Consider the following 20822-nt stretch of genomic DNA (forward strand, 5'->3'; position numbering starts at 1 on the left):
CTTTCCACTTCTACTCTTCTCTGCAACCTTATTTTTTTCATTTCATTTTTCTCATTTTCTATTTCTTTTTCTCTTTCTTTTTCTTTTTATTGGTCCTCCATCTCTTTATTCTAAACCATTATTTTCTTCCCTTTTTCCTGATTCTCTTTACCCTTCACATCATTTTTCTTAACCTCAGCACCTTTCTTTTCACCCCTTTGCTCCTTGTCTACCACACTTTCTTCATCTTTAGCTTCCACAAACCTTTTACTCCTGGTCATCACAGCCTTGCATTCCTCCTTAGGATTATTTTCCGTATTTGCTCCAAAGCTGTTTGATGACTTGCCAGCTATCTGCTTGGCTAGTTGTCCCATCTGTACTTCAAGGTTCTTTGGTGCTGACTCAGTACTCTTATGATTCGACATCATTACCTGCATAAACTGAGTCAAGGTCTCTTCCAACTTAGTTGTCCTCTGAAAGATGTTAGGCCCTTGTTGAATTGGCCTGTTTGAGGATCCACCTTGGTCTTTATTGAACTGGTTGCCAGGGTGTGTCTTCCACTGTCCTTGCTGATTATAAGGACCTTGCTGGAAGCCTGAAAATCCTCCTTGAGTGTACCCTTGCCTCTACTGATTTCCTATGAAATGAATTTCTTGAGTGTTATCGTCAGTGGGAATGCATTGGCCTGTCTCATGAGCTTCACCACACACGGTACAACCTGTAACCTACAAAATAGAAGAATGTGTAGGTTGTCCAATCGATAGTTTAGTTGGCAGCTTACCAAGTGTTTCCATTAGGATCTCAAGTTGCTTAGATAGCAACTTGTTCTGTGCCAACAAAGCATCGTGTGATGTTAGCTCCAATAGGCTCTTCTTTGTGGGTTGATGGGTTCTATCCCTCAGAATGGCATGATCATTGGCCGACATGTTCTCTATGAGCTCAGTTGCTTCTTCTGGGGTTTTCAGCTTTATTTTTCCCCCAACAGAAGCATCTAGTAATTGCTTGGTTTGTGGTCTCAGCCCATCTATGAACATATTTAGTTGGATTGGCTCGGAGAATCCATGGGTGGGAGTTATTCTCAGTAAGTCTCTGAATCTCTCCAATGCCTCACTCAGGGATTCATTAGGGAACTGATGAAATGAATATATTGTTGTCTTCCCTTCAGCAGTCTTAGATTCTGGAAAGTACTTCTTTAGAAATTTTTCCACCACTTCTTCCCAGGTTTTAAGACTGTTGCCTTTGAATGAGTGGAGCCACCTATTGGCCTCTCCTGCCAGTGAAAATGAGAAAAGACTGAGTTTGATATCTTCATCTGGTACACCAGCAATCTTAACAGTATTGCAAATCTCAATAAATGTTGCCAAGTGTGCATAGGGATCTTCATTAGGTAATCCTTGAAATAAATTCCCTTGTATCAGATGGATCAAAGAATGTGGGTAGGTAATGTTGTGCGCTTGCACTTCCGGACGTGCAAGGCTAGTGAAAAATTGTGGTACAGAGCCACTTGAATAGTCCTCAAGGGTAGTCCTCTGATCATGCTCATCTGCCATGGTAGCAGTTTCAGAATGTTGATTAGCAGATTCCCTTGATGATGGTGAATCAGGTGATAATGAATCAGAAAAATGAGTCTCCTCCTCAAGAATGGACGCAACTGTTCTTTCTTGCAGCAGTTTCCTTCTCCTCTCAGCCTGTTCCTTCTTAGTGTAGCTTCTATTTCTAAGTCCAAAGGAACTAGGGTACCTGTAGGAGATCTATGCATAAACAGTATTAACAGAGCAATGGTTATCTAGTTCAATTAGAGAAGATAAATATAAATTAAAGAAAAAATATTCACAGAAGCAATCAAAGAATAACAAATAAAGAATAGACACCTAAAAATGAGCTAACTTCCCAAATAAAAAGAAGTTCCCCGGCAACGGCGCCAAAAACTTGTTCGCGGCCGGCAAGTGCATCGGATCACACAAGTAGTATAAAACAGTAAGAACCGAGTATCAAACTCTCGGGGAACTTGTGTTATCTGGAAAGCTATTTCGATAAATAGGCGTCTGGTATGAAAATATAACTGTGGTTATGGACAAGAATTTAAACTATCTAGGCCAAAAGAAAGAAAATCATGCAAGAGAAATACTGTGTAAAAACAAGTAGAGAAAGCGTTGGTCTTCCTCATAGGTTCCTGATGCTAAAAAGGATGTTCTCGATTTAACAATGTTCATGTGTTCCTATGTTGTCTCCTGGACTGCTAGACCCCGATTCCTCATGATAGCCTAGCCTAGTCCTGATCAAGCCTCGTCCGCAGATCCGTCTTGTAAGACTAAACTCAACCAAGACCGCATTAAGACACACATACACAACTAAGTTCATGTACCCCGATCCTTCGTGATAGCACAACAACTTAGTCCCGTACTACCAAGGACTTTAGAATCAGACCAGTTCCCACTGTTGAATGACCCTAACAAAGCATGCATCTACGTGATCAAGGTAAAAGCACACTGGAATGAAAAGCAGATCGCATAGAGAACACACAAAACATCATTACATAGATAGAAATATATTTACATCAAGTACCTACAGGGAAGATCCAATAGAGGATTTAGCTTTCCATAGTCCGGAAACCTCCTTTACAACAAAGAGAAGAACAAGATGAAAGACTGCAAAAACACAAGTGGTGAGGATGTCTCCTTCACCTCTAGGATCTCACAATAACTCACAAACTCATCTCAAGTTCTCAGAACGGCTTCCGCTTCGAACTTGCATCTGTGCAAATCTTCACACCGCAAAATCTCTCAAAACTCTTTGGAACTTGAACCTTTCTCTCTCTAGAACTTCCTAAACATGCAAAAGCTTCAAGCCAGGGCCAGATTCTCGTGCATGCAGAGGCTTCTTCAAGAAAAACTCCAAACTCCCCAATTTGCTTAATTAACCTGAAATTGAGAGAACTTGATGATTAAACACACAAAACAAAAGTATAAATTATCTATTACCTATATTTAACAAAATGTACTTATAATATTACAAAACAACCATAAATTGGGAAAGTTTGATACAAAATACACAGGTTTTATACACAAAAGTTAGTCGTATTCATCGACTAACAGTGGTTGCTATGCTTCCTATTGGAATGAAGTATTCCAACTTCATTCAAGCCCTCATGTTTGAAAATGATATATAATTTTCTAACCACAAGTATTTTCAATTTATTTCTCTCCTGTAAACCTCTGAGATTTTATTTTCTTTTAAAAAAAATTGATATCCTAAGTCCTAACTGACAGTGGTATATTGTTGGAGTTGTTATATATTTCTAATTTTCAGCTAACAACATTGGAGAGGTGTGATACTAACTTATATGTATGCATGTTGTTGAATTCAAAGTTTTGACACCAGTCTTTTACTTCCTAAATACACTGGAATGTAATTCACACTTAAAATTAACTCTTTGGTTTAAATTGTACTAGTTAATTTTATTTGTCTCTTTGGCAGGCCTTGTCAAAAATGGTAGAAAATGGAACTTAATGAAAAATTGTAAAATAATAAATTAGTTTTAGAAACTCAAAACTAAAAGAAGAAGAAAAAACACACACCTAAATCACATTCATTTAAACACAGGTTTTCAATCTTCACCATAGAACTCGACTTTTATGTTTTTAATGTACTCCTATATTGTTTACTTTCCTAAACAACATTATCTTTTCTAAAGAAAAATTGTCAAATACTATTAAGTACTACATTAATTATAGGATAATAAAATTGTTGGGGGCACTTTTTTGGCTGTTTCCAAATGGCGCAAAGAAACAACCAATTGGGAATGTTGAGTGATGTATGTGATTGATAGTTCTAATATTTTTAAAATTCATTTTCTATATTTGGTGCTTTAGGTAGTAGAATAAATAATAAAACCATCTTTACTATATAATCTCTTCGCTCTTGATTCTAGATTTTTTCAAAACTAATTCACATTTTTTTTGAATAAAATTAATTAATTAAATTAATTATATTAAATATCTATCAATTATCTATATAATTATTATAAAATTAACTTTTTCTTATCTATCTATCCATTTAACTATTTCTTATAGATATTGGGAGAGAGAATAAAAAAAAATATGTAAAGAAAATAATTATTGTATTATATATTTCTTATGTACATAGTATAAGAATGTTAACAAGTACATAGTTAATTTTATTTCTTATGTAGAGAAAATAATTTGCACTGCTAGAACCAAGCAAAAACGGTAGCATATATGTAGAGAACGTTAACAAGGTTGGTTATCACTTCAATGTGTCATGTATGAAAATGATCCCTTTGTTGGATTCCACAAGTTTTTCTCATTCTTAGGGCAGGCCTTGATGAAATACGCAATAGATGCCATGAAAAAGTCTTGCATCCCTGACTTATTGGTAATATTATCTTGTTCTTTGTATGTAGAGATCCCTTAATTTGAAGAATTTTGTGCAGCTGCATTGCGTGTGCATCAACTTGAAGCTCTTGATTGTTGAGAACAACATACCCGCTGTGCATATGAACTCTTTGATAAAGACAGAAACAGGGCTATTGTCATTGAAGAGCTTGCTTTAGTAAGTTAACATATAATTGAGTATCTGCATCTCATAGCATCTCTTGCATATACACTTTGTTGGTTTCTGCCACTTCATATATATATATATATATATATATGCACTTACCTGCAACTTATTACTACTGGATCTATCAAGAATATACTCATACGGATTGACTCTATAATCTTACGGAGTCATAAGCATTTGTAAATTACATTTTTTTCAAATGTTCAACAATCAAGAGTATATATGGCTAGTCACCATCATATTTCTTCAAAATGTTGTTTTAGGAACTTGGACTTCGTCCCTTTATCCCTGTTCATGTCATTCTTCATGATTGGATACACCATACTGATGGCAAGTTAAGTTTTCTTGGGTTTGTCAAATTTAAAGCAAAAGCCCTATGGATATGCTAAATTTTCTCTGCCTTGTGTGGCTCGACCATAGTTGAATTTGTATCTAGTGCGTGCTGGAACTAATTATTGTTATCTTGTTGCTATCTGAAGCCCTTGCTAGCACACACCCATTTAAAGTATAGGTTCATAATGAAATGCAACTCTGATTCTTTTGAACGGAGCTCAAATTGTAAAATAGTCTACAAATCTGGTATAAGAATTAATATATGAATTGTAGATTTAGATTAGCTTTGTCTTGATGGGTGACAATAATTTCTTGTCACTTGTATTAATGAATACTTTTTTACACACATTCTAAGACAGTTTTGTCAAAAAAAACCATTTTAGAAACCTCTATATATTTTTTTTAAAAAAATGCATTTTAAGACGGTTCTCTAAAAAACCGTCTTAGAATGGTACCTTTCTAAGATGATTTTTAGCTAAAAACCATCTTAGAATGATATCTTTTTTCTAAGACGATTGTCTATTAAACCGTTGTAAAAAGTGCAAACTTTTTATGACGTCTCCTACAACGATGATTAATAATCGACGTAGAATGTTTATTTTAACCGATGTAGAAAGTTTTTTTGTAGTAGTGTCAATGTCTCAACTCGTTGAGGTAACATCATATTTTTAATTATTATTTAAATTTTTTGTCATTTAAATAACATCTTTAAATTAAAAAAACACAATGAAAAATGATTGAATTACAAATACAATTGATTCTATCAAAGTCCAACTTTTTTTTATTCACCAATAAAGGTCCAACTTTTTTTAGATTGCATTTATTAAATTTAAAAATGGATAATGGTATTTCAAAGTATATCAACTTTATCAACTCTCGTATCTAGCAAATTCATATTTTTATATTGTTTGTTATTACCTTTGTCTCGCTTCTCTATAATTTTTATAAACAAAATAAAAAAAATGGAGAAGAATGTATATAATTTTACTATCATAACAAAAAAGTATAAAATATTAAATGAATATGTATTTTTATCGAACATAAAAAATAATATTTACATCAAATATTAATACAATTAATAATATTTATTGTATTATTTAAATATTGAGTTGTATAACTCAAATATTATTATAAAAATTAATAAACTTACCAAATAAAATAAAAAGCCTTTTAGACTATGGTGCACAAACTTAAAATTTACTCTTACATTTAAAAAATAATAATTCAAGAGTATAAATTATTAAAATTTGAGTAAACAAAAGAAGTTTTGAAAATATAAAAGTAAGTGGCAATAACAAATCATATAATAATCAGGAGTTATTTGAATAATATTGGGTTGGCACTTCCCTCCATTTCATAACTTTCAAGTTAAACTGTTTGTTTCAGTTAGCTAACAATACTAATTACATTACTAAAAAAACTATATTTTACAACACACATTCTAAGACGGTTATACGAAACCGTCTTAGAATACCATGCAGTGACAATTTTGTAAATAATAAAAGTTATACAACGACAGTCATTGAAAACTGTTCTAGAAATTGAGTATTCAAAATATTCAAAGACGAGTTTTTGATAAAACCGTCTTTGAATTTTGCTCATCTTTTTACTTTGATGCTAAGAATTCTATTCTCTTTCTTTGCTCCTCCGTGCCCTAGAAGCTTCCATACACTTTTCCTCCCTCTCAACCCTCACCTCCTCGCCACCTTGTTTCACACCCACGTTGCCAAGTCCTCCTTCTTTCATAATCCCTTCGTCTCCTCCTCCTTCCTCCGCCTGTACGACACCCGCCTTTCCCTCCTCTTCGCCCACCAACTCTTCCTCCAAACCTCATCGTGGCATTGAAACATCATCATTTGGAACACCATCATCTCCGTCCATGCACACAACAACAACCTCCATAAAGCCCTTCAACTCTTCCACTCACTCGACACTAACCTTATCGATTCCACCTTCAACCCCATCATCTCTGCCCATGCCACCACCAACCCCTTAGATTCCATTTCCTTCTACTACAAAATGTTATCCCTTAACCTATAGTTGCGCTTAATTACTCTTTTGTCCTTACTCTGTGCTTGCGTTAACCTCGCCATTTTCAATTTAATCAAAGAGATTCACGGTTACGCCCTCATCATCATCATCAGCGGCCCTAGCGGCGTCGACAGGGATGCCTTCATCACACCCCATTATTATGGTTACTCTTGTCTTTCACTTTTCCAAAATGTTAACATAACATGCCCTTCCCTGTTTCTTATTTCTCTGAAAATTTTTAACAATATTGTTGCAATATTTATTTATTTACTTTTTACGAAGCAAACATAGCTAGATGCTGGAGTGCATATAGTAATATGTTTATTGTTATTTTGCTTTTCACTTTGCAGAACTACATTGGAGAGAAAAGTGGCCTTAATGAAAAACTTGGTTGGACCTAAAGTGTAATTTGAAGAGGCTTTATGAGTGAGGTTTGGCTAATTTGCTCGCACTGCACTATATCCTTCCTAACTTTTTTTCTTTTTTCAAGAAAAAATCTCAAGACTTGACTTATAATCTGTGTTTGGCTATGAAATGAAATTTAAAATAAATAACTTTAAGTTGTTAGGATTTGAAGAAATAAGAAATTGTTTGTATGCAACTTCGAGACCTACTAACACAGAACAAGTTCATGTAAAAAAGAATATTGATAAGAAAAGGTAAACACATATACTTCACTTTCTAATTAGGTTTGAATAGCTGGGAATTTGTGAGTAATTTAGAGAATGAAAAACATGCTTACATATGTTTAAGAATTATCAACAAGCAGAGTATGAGAAGACAAACTAACAAGTTCAGGCATGGGGACTTTCAAGATTTACTACTGATTGTGCCTCGAGTAATTGGAGATCCAGTTTAGGAACATATTTTTTACTTCTCTGATGTTTGAATAATACAGCTATTGATATATAGACAAAGAGGAATAGAAATATGCTGTAATGAGGAAACAAATCAGGAAACAATGAATAGCCTATCATCTTATCATAATTCAGATTTTATTCAAATATGATTCTAAACACATTTATTACAAAATATTTTTTATCTCGTACAATGGTGTATTTTCCTCCTCTCTCTTTTTTTTTTTGAATCATTTTCTTATTCCATTATTAACATGTTTAGTTGTTCTTTGCACTTTGTACAGGGACTGTTTTCTTATAACAAGTATCTTTGCTTCTTATAAGGAGGGTACATGCCACTGGTTGACTAGTGAAGAAAAACTTGGATATAATGGGAATCGGTTCTCGAAGGTCTAATATTCATAGATGGCTAATATTGTTTATGTTGTTTGTTTTATTAAGAGATTTTTTATCTTCTATTTAACATCATAAAGTCTGATCAATTGACATTTGCATCTTGTTGGCTGCAGTTCTACCAATAGAAAACCAAGTGATAGTATGAGGCTTATTATGACAACTTTTGTTGGAATAGTTTTTGGCTTCTTTATCGGAGTATCATTTCCAGTATTGACTACAAAGGTGCAGGCTTTTAGCATCTTCTTGTTAGGCATACCTTGTCCCTTGGCAATTGATGATACAATGTTGTTGGACTTAATAATGGAACTCTAATGGTGCTTTAACAATTTGCAGTTGAATCTCCCATCCAGCCTGCTTCCTGCCATTGATATTTCTTACATTCAAGAGAAATATACATGTGGCAATGCACCGTCTTTTGTGAAGAATAATAACAACATCTCACCAAAGCATCAATTAATAAATGATACATTGAAGGTACACATCTCATGTCATCCTTGTGAACGATATTAAAGTTGTTGGATTCAAGTTAATTTCTGTACAACTTCTTTCATTGAGAAGGAAAAAGATTTTAATTGAATAATGTAGTTGGAAAAGGTTTCATAATCTCATCAAAGATTCATGTGCATTATTTGTTGAATGAAGGATGGTAAAGAAAGTGGGATAAGTAAGTGGGCCAGATGAATGAAGTAAATTTTATCAATTGATGTTAGTTTACAATTTTAAGAACCATGCTTTAATGGGTTGTAGTGGGTAGGCTCTTAAGATTAAGTAGATGGATTTTGAGGAGAGGTGCTGGAGTTATTCATTTCTGTTATTAGTCTTTTGCTTACCTTTTATTTATTTATTTAATACAAAGGAAATACTGTTGTAGTAACAAACTAGAGTAAAATTGGCCGACTTTCTTTTACCTAGATCTTCCTTTCAGTTTCAGTCATGCAATAGAATGCTAAGCCCAAATTTATCATCAAGCATCGAGTAATTTTATCAAATCCAAAAATTGTAAAGCTCTTTGTCTCTCTTGCTTTTACACACACAAACTATTTCACCATCAACAATCTAGAGAAGTTGAAATGTAGAAACAAAAATTCCTTATGAACAGAAATAGGGTGCTTTTATTAATTGCTAAAATATTGATTCAAATGTAAGGAAGAGAGTAAGAAATTACTGCTAGGGTGATGTTGCAAAATTGGAAAAATAAAATAAGATCAAGCACATGACAACAATGAGTTTTGACTCATGCTTCTTTTGTTAACAACTTTTGAGAATTATTTTGTATTATTTAATATTGGGAAAATGATTTGTTAAAGGCTGAATAATGATTGTTGCATATTCTCTTGATTCTCTACATTGCAGATATGGGTTCCATCAAATCCAAGAGGTGCAAAAAGATTACTTCCTGAGATTATTGAAGCTGAGACGGACTTATATTTGCGTAGATTGTGGGGTCAGCCCAGTGAGGAGTGTATCCTAAAACAATTTTCTTTTTCCTTTTTTTTATTCTATTTTTGGGAGTGTATGGGGGTTGAAACATAGAAAAAATATATTTAAGAATTTTTTCGCTCTCATTCTAATTAAATCAATCCCAAAATTAATTTAACAGGTCTCTCAAATACTTCATCTGCTTCAAGAACTATTTTATCATAATAGGAGTTAAAAGTCAACCACTAATATATTTCTAACTCAAATAGTTGTTACTAAAGTTAAAGTTAAAATAGATTTGAAACATCTAAAATATTTGAATAAATATTTATGATTATTTATTACGATCATTGTTGTAATTAATAAAATAATTTTTTTATTAAATAATATATTCTTGTCAAAAGAGTTAATTAGTTATAGTTATGAATCGTATGGTTTGTTAACCATTTTACAAGGGTCTGACTGAAAAAAGGAATAATGTTTTCTTGATTTTTTGAAAGATAAATACCTTCAATGAAGTAAAAAATGAAAAGGGCTAATCATAATTTGAAATAAATGGAGTACATCACAATTTTATTTATGTTATGTGTATTATTAAATAAATAATCTTTTCTAAAACATCCCAAATAGAGAATTAATCTTCATATGTTCTTTTTGCATGCATAGAAAAATACATCTAAATACAAATTATGGTCAATACACTAATTAATTGAAATCTTAATCCATATATATATATATATATATATATATATATATATATATATATATATTATTCATTCACTTAGATATTAAGCATTGATTTCAACATGATTCAAAATATTTTTGTTGAAGGTGGCCAACTCCTTCAAACTTCAAAGAAGTGATTTTATAGGATTCTTAAAACTACAAAAATTGAAATTAATTTTAAAAAAATACATTCTAAGACGATTGTCCTTATGACCGTCTTAGAATGTGGTACATTCTAAGATGGTCCTGGGCAGGAACCCGTCTTAGAATGTTATACATTCTACAATGGTTCAATATAACTATCGTCGTAGACGTCCACACTTTCTACGATGCCTGATACGACGACGGTCGATAACCGATGTTATAGGCTACAAATAACCGATGTAGTAGGCTTTCATTGTAGTAGTGTTAACAAGAGAAATTGGAGAAGCAGAGATCTTGGAGGATCAATCATCAATGGCTGTGAAAGTTTATATTGTGTATGCCCTTTTCAACGCTTATTGTTTTAACTAACAATTGATCCTTTTTGTGGTGTGTGATCTTGTGATGTTTGTTTTAATTTCATGGCCAAGATGGATTTTATTTTCTCATTGGAAAAAAAATGAGTTTTCTTTTATAAGTTGCAAAAAGACTACAAGAATTTGATGCTTGATAAATATGAATTTTTTTTTCATGCGTATAGATTTACAGACAAAAGACTACAACATTGACTTCAATAGTTCAATCATCTTCTTGTGTTTTATAGGATATATATCTAATGGTAAATGACAACCTTGATGCTCCTAAGAATATTGCAATTATCTTTAATGTATCTTTTTGTGATAAGCATTTCCCCCTTCCTTTTGTATTAATTCCAATAATGTTGCTCCTTTATTTCCCATTTTCATTTTATTCTCTTAGTGAATTAATCAACAAATTTATCATTACTACGCAATGGATGGAAATGTAGAAAGTTTGGCAAAGCAAGTGGAAAAAGGAGCTAACTCTATAGAAGGTGTTGAGGCCAAACTATGGCAGGCATGTGTTTAGGTTTCATAGTTATTGTAGTTCTTCTAATCCAATGCATTCCTTTTTTTTACATAGCATAAAGTTGAAGCATTAATTGCTTTTGAAGTGTAACTCAAACTCGCAGTTTTTTTTTGAAGTAATAAAATCATTGTTCTTGCTTATGTGCTCCTTCATCACTTGAATTAAAACATTCTGCTAGCCTATGCTCCTTTATCGTGACCATATATTTTCCAAGAAGTTGCCTCCTTGTATTAGCTAATAAAGGAACAGATTAAAACAAAATTGGTTATTCTGTTATGTAGGTATATTTTTCAGTTTCTGTTATTATCTTTTCTATTAGCATTTGTGGTAGCCTTCTTGTATTAGTACATGTTTGACTAAGCTTATCTAAAAACATTTTTAGAAGAAAAAATAAAATGAGCTTTTCTATAGGCTAATATTAGTTTATTTTATTTTTTCTTTCTTAGAAGTGCTTTTAAATAAGTTTAACCAAACATACCGTTATTATATATAAAACTCTTGTACCAATCTCTTAGAATAATAAGAAGAGTATTAAGATTTGGATGCATCTTTTCTAAAACACTTCTACGAGAAAAAATAAAAAGAGAAAAGAGAATGACCTTTTTTATAAATTAAAATGAACTCTCCATTAGTTAATTTGTAGAAATTATCTCATATAAATTTTCTAAAAGATGATAGAACATTTACAAATTAGCTAATAATTAATTAATATAGAGAAAATATTTTAACTTATGAAGTGTAACACCTAATTTTTTGTAAAATAAATTAAAAATATTTTTATTTAAAAATAAATAGAGTTTTAGGAGAATGATGAGGTTTTTATAATTAAATAAATAAGGAAAAATAACTTTATTAATTAAAATAATGGTTTGAAAGAAAATAAAAAAGATATTTTATTTATTCATTTGATAGGAAATAAAATAGAGTTCTTTTTTTATAAACAAATAAATAAATAAATAGAATACCATAGAGTAATATTAGGTTAGTTGTATGATGACGCTTTCTCTTCTCAAATTCGTTTTCCTTTCTCCCCTCCCAAAAACTTTTTTTTTCTCATACACCCAACCCTGTCTTAGTAAATTGATGATTTCGGGCTTGTTAACTATTGGATCGTCATGCAATTTGAACATGAGGCTCAAAAATTATTTTTCCACACACTCACCGTTGTGATTTTCGAGATAATGTCTGTGGTGGAAGAAATGTCCCTCGCACTTAGCTTTCTCTTTTTCCGCATACACTCAAACCTATCTCAGTAAAACTATGATCCCGGACTTGTTAACCGTTGGATCATTGTGAAATTTGGACCCCAGGTTAAAAATTCATTTTCGCACATGTTCATCGTTGGGATTTTTAAATTAAAGTCTGTGGAGGGAGAAATACTCATCGCATGCAGACAGTGGAGTGAAGGCTTCAATCCCTTCTCCTTCTCTCTAATGCTTGGAAACCCTACAAGAGGAAAAGCCTGAGAAATCTCAGGAAAACCACTAGAGATGTCACTATCACTACCGGAATACACACGTGAGCCCACTTAGAGGTAAGGGATGAGTTTATCGCAATTGGAGGTTAGAATGAACATGTGTAAGGATCCTTAGAGGATTAAATTAGGGTTTATTTTGGGATGTTTATTGAATTATAATTTTCCTTTATGATTATAAAAATGATATTGATGTCTTGATGTGAATTGGTCGATAAAATTGAGTGCTCTTGGTGTTTTCATGTTTTTCACTTATGATTTTGATTCACTGATTTTAATATGGTTGTGTGAAATTGTTTGATGGGTTTTACTCCCCATGTTGTGAGAAGCATTTTTCTATAAATTGTTATATTAAGATTATGAAATGGTAATTCAAATTGTGAGTAAGTGACAAATTGAACCTATGATGAATGGTGAGATACATGTGTATTAAGATGTTGTATGTATTGAGTTGTGAGCTATGAATTGTGCAATCACATAATTGTAAGACCCTTCAAGGGTGACAAGTTTTTGCGCGACGAGTATTATGATGAGATTCACTGTGGGAACCCGACGAGTTGAATCACTTTGAGGCACGGTGAATTAAAATACAATTGAGTAGTTGTGTGTATTGCAAAGTTCATAGGTAAAGTGTATATGATTCATGAGGTGTGATAACATGCTACTTTGAGATTATACCATTGTGATTGAGACTGAGTGTATGTGATAAATTGAGTATGTATTGACTTGTAATATATGTGTGCATTAAGATGTTGTGTGGATTGAGTTGTAAGCTGTGAATCGTATAATCGCACGACTATAAGACCCTTTAAGGGTAACGAGTTAATGCGCGACAAGTATTATGATCAGAACCACTATGGGGAACCGACGAGTTTAATCACAAGCGCGACAAGATAAAATTATTTTGAGAACAATTGAGAAGTCGTGTGTTTTGTACAATTCATAGATAAGGTTTGTGTGCTAAACTATTTTCTGGGTTGGACCTGAATTATGAGGGAGAGACCCTAACAAACTCTTCGGAGCCTAGGCCTTGGGGGTAAATATACCTGGTTTCAGTGCTCTTTTAAGCCTGTGTTGATCCCACATGGTTGGAGTATTCTCGCAAAACAACGTGACCCTGATTGGTCTCCCTATGATTTTACCTGGTGAGAGTAACTTGACTTACTAGTGTGTGGTTTGTCTTGTCATGTATTCTTAGGCGCCCGACGAGGTTTTTCACTGACATGGCACCACATTGCATATAGGATTGAGTTTTAGTGTATCTGTTGCATAACGCTTGTTTATTGATTTAGTGATATTGTGTTTTGATCCTTGAGTACGTGAATGACGTAAAAATGAATGAGACGTGTTATGTTGTGATGTGATGTTACACAACAAAGTGGTGTAATGACGTGAGTTATGTTTAAGTAAGTTGTATTTCGTTTATATGATATGTATATCTACATGTTGTCTTGTTTCTCTCTATTAGTTAGGAATGTGATAACTCACTCCTCGTGTGTTGTTTGTGTTTGGATCTTGTGATGATCTCAAACTTTGTGTTCACGAGAGTAGATGATTAGCTGAATTGCTTTAAGGAACCTTGTGCTGAAGGACGTCGGGACACAATGCTCTAATAGGATGTGACATTGAGACATAAGTTTTGTTTAATTACATGATGTTTTGAGCCAAAAAATGTTTCTGACAAGTTTTATTTGGTAATAGTGAAGTGAATGTGAACCTTTTATCCTTTTGAAATGATTTTATTTAAATGTGTTTTAAAAACTTGTAATTAATTCTGATTAATTATTCTTTTTATTATTAGTACATATATGTGTAGGGTAGAGGGTGTCACATGAAGAAATTCTTTTAATTTTTTCTTCTTATTTTTTTTCCTAGAAGTACTTCTAGACAACCTTATCCAAACAAAACTTTATCCAATTCATTTTCTCTCTTCCAATTACAATACCTTGGTTTTATTGAACACAAAAACAGGTACTTGAAACATTATCAACCGAGGAACTTGCTAAACTGGGTGAACCAACCAAGGCCAAAATCAATACCCTAAATAAGCTTTCTAAGGCTGATGGTTTTTTCTTTGGTTTCCCAATAACATTTGGAAATATGGTTGCTCAAGTTAAGGCTTTCATAGATGCAACTGGAGATCTAGGGAAAGTAGAACAGCTTGCTGACAAGCCTACTGGAATCTTCATCACCACCCGTTGCCAAGGTGGCGGAAAAGAGACAATGTAAGACCCTTATTTGTATTTGTAATTTTTGGATCAATTCCTAAAATTAATGAAAACGGTTTAAATATCTTTTTAGTATGTCAAATTTGAACCAAGTTTGCTTTTTGATCTCCCATATTTAAAAGTGATTTTTATTCTATGTAATTTGAAAATAATCAATCCACTTTTGTTATTGTGATCATTTTGAGGTACATTTGAATAAACTTGATTCAAAAACACTTATTGAAGAAGAAAATAAGAAGAAGAAAATAAAAAAGTTTCTCCATATGCTACCAGTTAGCTTATGCATTAGCTAACTTGTAGAAATTCTTTAATATTAGCTTATCTAAATTTTGATTTTTAGCTTATGATAAAATTTATTTCATTTTATCTTATTATTTTCTTCTCTATAAGTAGTTTTAGAGAAGCTTATCCTAACATATCCTTAGTCTTACATTTTTTTAGCAAAAAAGAGGTTGAGCAAGATTTTAGAGGTTGAAGTGATTCAAACTAGGTTGACAAGTTTTTAGAGGTTGAAGTGATATAGGTTGACACCCCCAACGACCAAAACCATGACAAAACAAAGTAGAAAGCACTACTTGAATCTAAAACTAAGAAGAGCTTGCCTATCCTAAAATTGGGGGTCGAGTCTCACCAACAAAATCCAAATCTTTCATGACCAATCCAAACTAAAATAATTAAAGCTCAAACACCAATAAAAAAACATTTCCCTTTAATTTTTATAAAACAAAAAAATCATATATTCTTAAAGAAAATTACACATGTTAGCAAAAAGATCCAATATATAATTCTCTCATTTAAAATATAAATATTTTTCTAAAATTTATTTTATGCTCCACTTCTCGTTGCACCAATCCTGAATTCCAACTATGCTACTACCACAAAAAGCCATAGTATATGTACAACATATGAACTATTTTCAAATTAGACGGAATAAAATAATCACTTCTCGTTGTCCAAATTTAAAGGATAAAAAAGATATTAAAGCATAAAAATGTATTAATAATTATGAGAAATTGTGTTATATCTATGACAGACTTGCTACAATCACTCGGCTGGAAAAGCATAGAATGATATATGTTTCAACAAAAATTGGATACACATATTGTACTAGCGTTCATGGAGATCGAGGTGGAAGAGAAAGGCGAAAGTACATATGGTGCAGGAAGTTATAGTGGAAGGGGTGACAAATAGGTCAAAGTTAGAGGATGCATTCCAGCGAGGGGTTTGTATTGCTGTCATCACAAAGATTATCAAGCAAGCTGCTGCTGCATAATGTTGGAGGGGATGCACCAAAACATTGTTATTGAAAATTGTTGCTTATGTCTTTTAGTTCTGAAATGTGTATACTATTGAGTTCTGTTTACACTACTACAAAAAACACTTTCTACGTCGGTTATTTTACACATTTTACGTCGGTTATTAATCGTCATTGTAGGAGATGTCGTAGAAAGTGAAGAGTACCCTTCTAAGAAGGTTCTTAGGTAAGAACCGTCTTAAGACGGTATACTTTCTAATATGGTTTTTCAGATAATTGTCTTAGAATCCATTTTTAAAAAAATTAAAAAATGCTAATAAATGTCCTAAAGACAAGACACCATTAAAAAAGAAAAATAAATAGAAACACCTCTAGTGAAGTAAATACCAATGAAAAAAAAAGAAACAAACTTCCAATCTAACAAAAATTAAATGGATTTTAAATTTGCAGTGCAACAAAAAAAATTGTAGTATACTTTCAGTACCTCATCATTGTCTCCTACATCGCCCTCATTCTCTCATTTGCTCCATCGCCCTTATTCTCTCATTTGTAGTGCTTCATCGCTCTCACCCAATTAGCATTCTGGTCAAGAAACTTACAAATGCAAGTGGCAGTAGCATCAATAGAAATGGACAAAGCCAACCTTCTTAAGCTCCTAACCATAGGGTATAAGAAAAAGGCATGGATCCATGCAAAAAGATAGGATATAAATTAAAACTTGCAAATGATTTTGTTGAAGTGTTTCATATCATATGAAATTTACATGTGGGTCAGGCATCTTTCCTTGGTTTAAATTATAATTATAATTAGATTTAATAATAAAGCTTATCCATGCAATGCACTCTAGCTATTTGAGACTATAATTTCATGAACTTATGCTATTGTACGTAGGTTATATTATACTTTTTTTACAGAAAGGTTATATATATTATACTTAACCACACTTATAAGTTATAATATTCTTTTTTTATCTCTTTTTATTATATTATTTATTTTATCTCACATTTTTTTCTCGTCTTATTCCTCTCTTTTGTTGTATAAACATAATTTTTCATGAAAAAGAAGAATATTCGTGAATATGTGTTTCAACAAATACAATATTAGATGAAGATCACAAATAATCAAATTAACAATGTTCTTAGCACTAAGTGACATAAACTACAATAAACAACCTAGGATGAGGTCGGAGGTAATTCAATTATAATTAATTGAAAGCCTTAAATTAATCCCTCCAAGTTTGGATCTATATATATTAGCTGGATACCATAATATGTATGAGTGGATAAAGAAAGAAGAGGAAAACAAAACACCTACTGCTTGTAGGTTCACTGAAATACAATGTCATGTGTTCACTGAAAAACAATGTTACAAGCTAAAAAACATCGGTAACATTGACTTAGCATAATCACTCCCTCAAAACATGGGCTATATATCACCTAGTACAGCTTGACTATAATGGTTTCAAATTAGAAAATATATATAAAAAAGATGCAAAACGAAAAGGAAAGAACATACCTGAAACATGGTAAGCAGTGCAGAGATCTCATTGAGTTCAGTCCTAAGCCACTCCACCTTTCTCATCAACTCACTTGTGTAACGAATCATGCTCTCCTTTAACCGATTGCATGTAAAAATGAAGGGACAAAAGTGATGAAACCAATTCCACGATGCATTTTGGAGCCTTGATCCTGTTGGAAAAAATGGAAAATTATCGATAGTTAAGAAAAGTGTATAGCATGCATAAGTTTTGACAAATTATTTTTACAACTAAATGTGAATTCAACAGCATGCATACAAAAAAAAAAAAAAAAAGATGCAAACTGCATTTAAATTCTGCATGAATAACCATCACAGGGAGGAAAGAACCTTTGGCATGCTGTTATTTCACCATATTTCTCAAAATAACTGCAAGAAAAAGAAAAATATAAGAAATGTTATGAGACTACCATAGAAACTTCATTGTATACATTCAATATAAGAAAATATTACTAAAGGAAAAAAAACTCGTCAATGTGGATTATTGTAATGAAGATACTACATACTCATATACCTTCCGAAAGTAGCTTATGTTACTAATTATGGAATCTTAGCTACAAATATTTCAGTAACTTTTTTTACTGGTGCTCTCATTTCCTCCTTTAATATGAAAGCATTACAAAATAAATAGTAGAATGAAAATATCTGGCTATTTTATTGTATATAAAAACTAAACCAGGCACGAAGCATACTAGATTTCAAGTTTCAAACAAAAATTTCGTTATAACCTTTGGTGTTGCCACTTTGACTTCTAGCGTCCTATTACCAAGAATATGCTCACTTGATAGTACTTCTTGTAGCCACAATGTCATCAAAATCACCAGGAGAACGAGAAGAAAAAGGTGACCATAACCCTTTGATATAATATTTTGACAATAAGGAACCATTTTGACCATCAAAATTCGGATTTTTCACTCTTTGCTACAATCTCTGTCGTCGTCACTATCGGTTCTAGAAACTTCCGCAAAAGAAGGTGGAATCTCTGGAGTCTCAAATCAGATCTCTTGTATGACACAGTGGGGGCACGTGACAACTGCCCCTTCATCCAGGGTCCGAAACCCGACCCGATTCGATTTGGGTCCTCCATGAGAGGTGCGAGCGTCTCCCTAAGGGGGCGGAGGTTGGCGAATCTCACAACGGAGGAGTGTGGACAAGAGTTGCACTTCTAGTGGCGAAGGAGGCCCGTGATGAGGGTGACGTTCGGGCGAGAACGCTAGGCGGAGAGAACGCAGGGAATTGGTAGAAGATTTGGGCGTGAGAAACAAAGAGTCACACATTCACAGATATGGCCCAACATTCATAGATCTAGTTCAGCAGTCGCAGATCTGGAAGGTCATTGTGTCAAAAGAAGCTACATTGTAGAACGTGGGTGGGAACTAGAAGGAAGAACCAAAACGATGAACGAGAGAGGGCGGGAGAGTGAGGAACGAAAGAAGAGAGGCGACATAAAAATTAAAATAAGTGCTTCTAAGACGGTTCTGTAAGGTTTTTAAGAAAACCGTCTTAGAATGACAAATCATTCTAAGACGGTTCTGTAAGGTTTTTATGAAAATTGTCTTAGAATGATTATCATTCTAAGACGGTATTTGCAAAACCGTCGTACAATGGTAGTTTCCAAGGCGGTTCTCGTAAAATCGTCTTCGTTGAAAAACTCGTATTTACAAAATTGTCACAGTCCTATATACTAACACGGTTTTAGGGAACCGTCGTCAAAAAGCGTCGTAAAAAATTATTTTTTTAGTAGTGTTAGGTTTTTGCATGTCTTTGATTATTTCTATTTAAAAAGAAAAAATGTTGGTACTAACATTTTTTTTTATTATACGTGTGGAGCATTATTGGTTATTCCCTCACATGTGATAAAGATTGCCAAGGTGGAAGAAATTTATCTGAGAATATATGCATGTGTGCAATTCTCATTGTAGCTTTAGTGTATTAAGGTGAATTTTATAGATAAGCAATGCATATTAGCATGGACGAATTCAGAAATCAAATAAAGGGGCTGAAAAATTTAAAATAAATATTAAATAAAATTCAAATTGCAATAAACTAATAGTTTAATTAAATGTATCGAATATTTTATTTTAGCGTGTAGGTCGTTCCTTGTGAGGTAGCAAGGTAAAAAAAATGTAGCAACCTTGTGAGGTGAATATTCTAATCAATTGGAGAACTTTTTAAATCAAGAAAATTGAAAGTATTGATGGAGATTTCCAAATGTAGAAGCCGAAAACGTTATATTTATAGGTTGATATGGTCCAACTTTTATGTAAACTCTATGAATCTTGTCAAGTTGGTCAACAAGATATTGCCAAATAGAACAACATTTTTCTTGGATCTTTCTCTAATAATGGGATATCAACTTCTTCTATCCTAGGAACCTTGAATGACGGCAAAGGAGCCTGAGAATGAGGAGTTTCAACTTCATTAGTTTCTAGATCCTTCTCTTGCTTATCACTTAAAATATCCACGAAAAGAAGATCCATATTCCTCTCTGCAATAATTAAAAAAAAAACTTAAAAGAAATCTAAACTAAACATCATATACATTTCTGAAAATGTACAGTGAAGAAAAACTGAGTGTGTGCCAATTGAGAAAACAACAGTACTTGAAGAAGGAAAGTAATTGGCAAAAAGAAAAATTTGTAGTGTTCTATGTTCACTACTAAAAAAGCATGTTTTAATATCGTTAAATCTAAGTGGGTTTTCGAAAAACTGGTGTAGAAAAATAAGCAGTGACATTTTTTAAATTAAGTTAAACTTTTGAAAGCAAGGTTCAAGGATGGTTTTTAAAAAACCATCTTGGAAAACTCTTCCCATTTATGCTTTAAATTTCATTTCTCTTTCACTTGCTTTCTCAGTCTCTCGTGGTGCATCAACTCTCTCACCCTTCCCTTTTGTGTGCTCTCCCAATCTCTCATGGCGTAGCTCTCTCACCCTTTCCCTTTCGCTTGCTCTCTCTCGTAGTTGAGCCCCAAAGCTTTC

The 20822-nt window shown here is 32.9% G+C and overlaps 2 protein-coding genes across 2 annotated transcripts; both read left to right on the plus strand.

Moving 5' to 3' along the window:
* Window positions 1–8151: 8151 nt before the first annotated feature.
* LOC100808643 (uncharacterized) lies at window positions 8152–10459 on the plus strand. Its single transcript, XM_006582621.4, has 5 exons — window positions 8152–8171; window positions 8291–8399; window positions 8511–8651; window positions 9531–9639; window positions 10428–10459. Exons 1-5 carry the CDS (start codon window positions 8152–8154, stop codon window positions 10457–10459), a joined length of 411 nt encoding a protein of 136 aa, XP_006582684.2.
* Window positions 10460–10778: 319 nt separating this feature from the next.
* LOC100809187 (NAD(P)H dehydrogenase (quinone) FQR1-like) lies at window positions 10779–15054 on the plus strand. Its single transcript, XM_006582622.1, has 3 exons — window positions 10779–10801; window positions 11246–11339; window positions 14797–15054. The coding sequence occupies exons 1-3, from the start codon at window positions 10779–10781 to the stop codon at window positions 15052–15054; spliced, it is 375 nt and encodes a 124-aa protein (XP_006582685.1).
* The last annotated feature ends 5768 nt before the right edge of the window (window positions 15055–20822 follow it).

The sequence above is a fragment of the Glycine max genome, chromosome 6 (genome assembly GCF_000004515.6).
Source record: "Glycine max cultivar Williams 82 chromosome 6, Glycine_max_v4.0, whole genome shotgun sequence".
Classification (NCBI taxonomy): Eukaryota; Viridiplantae; Streptophyta; class Magnoliopsida; order Fabales; family Fabaceae; genus Glycine; species Glycine max.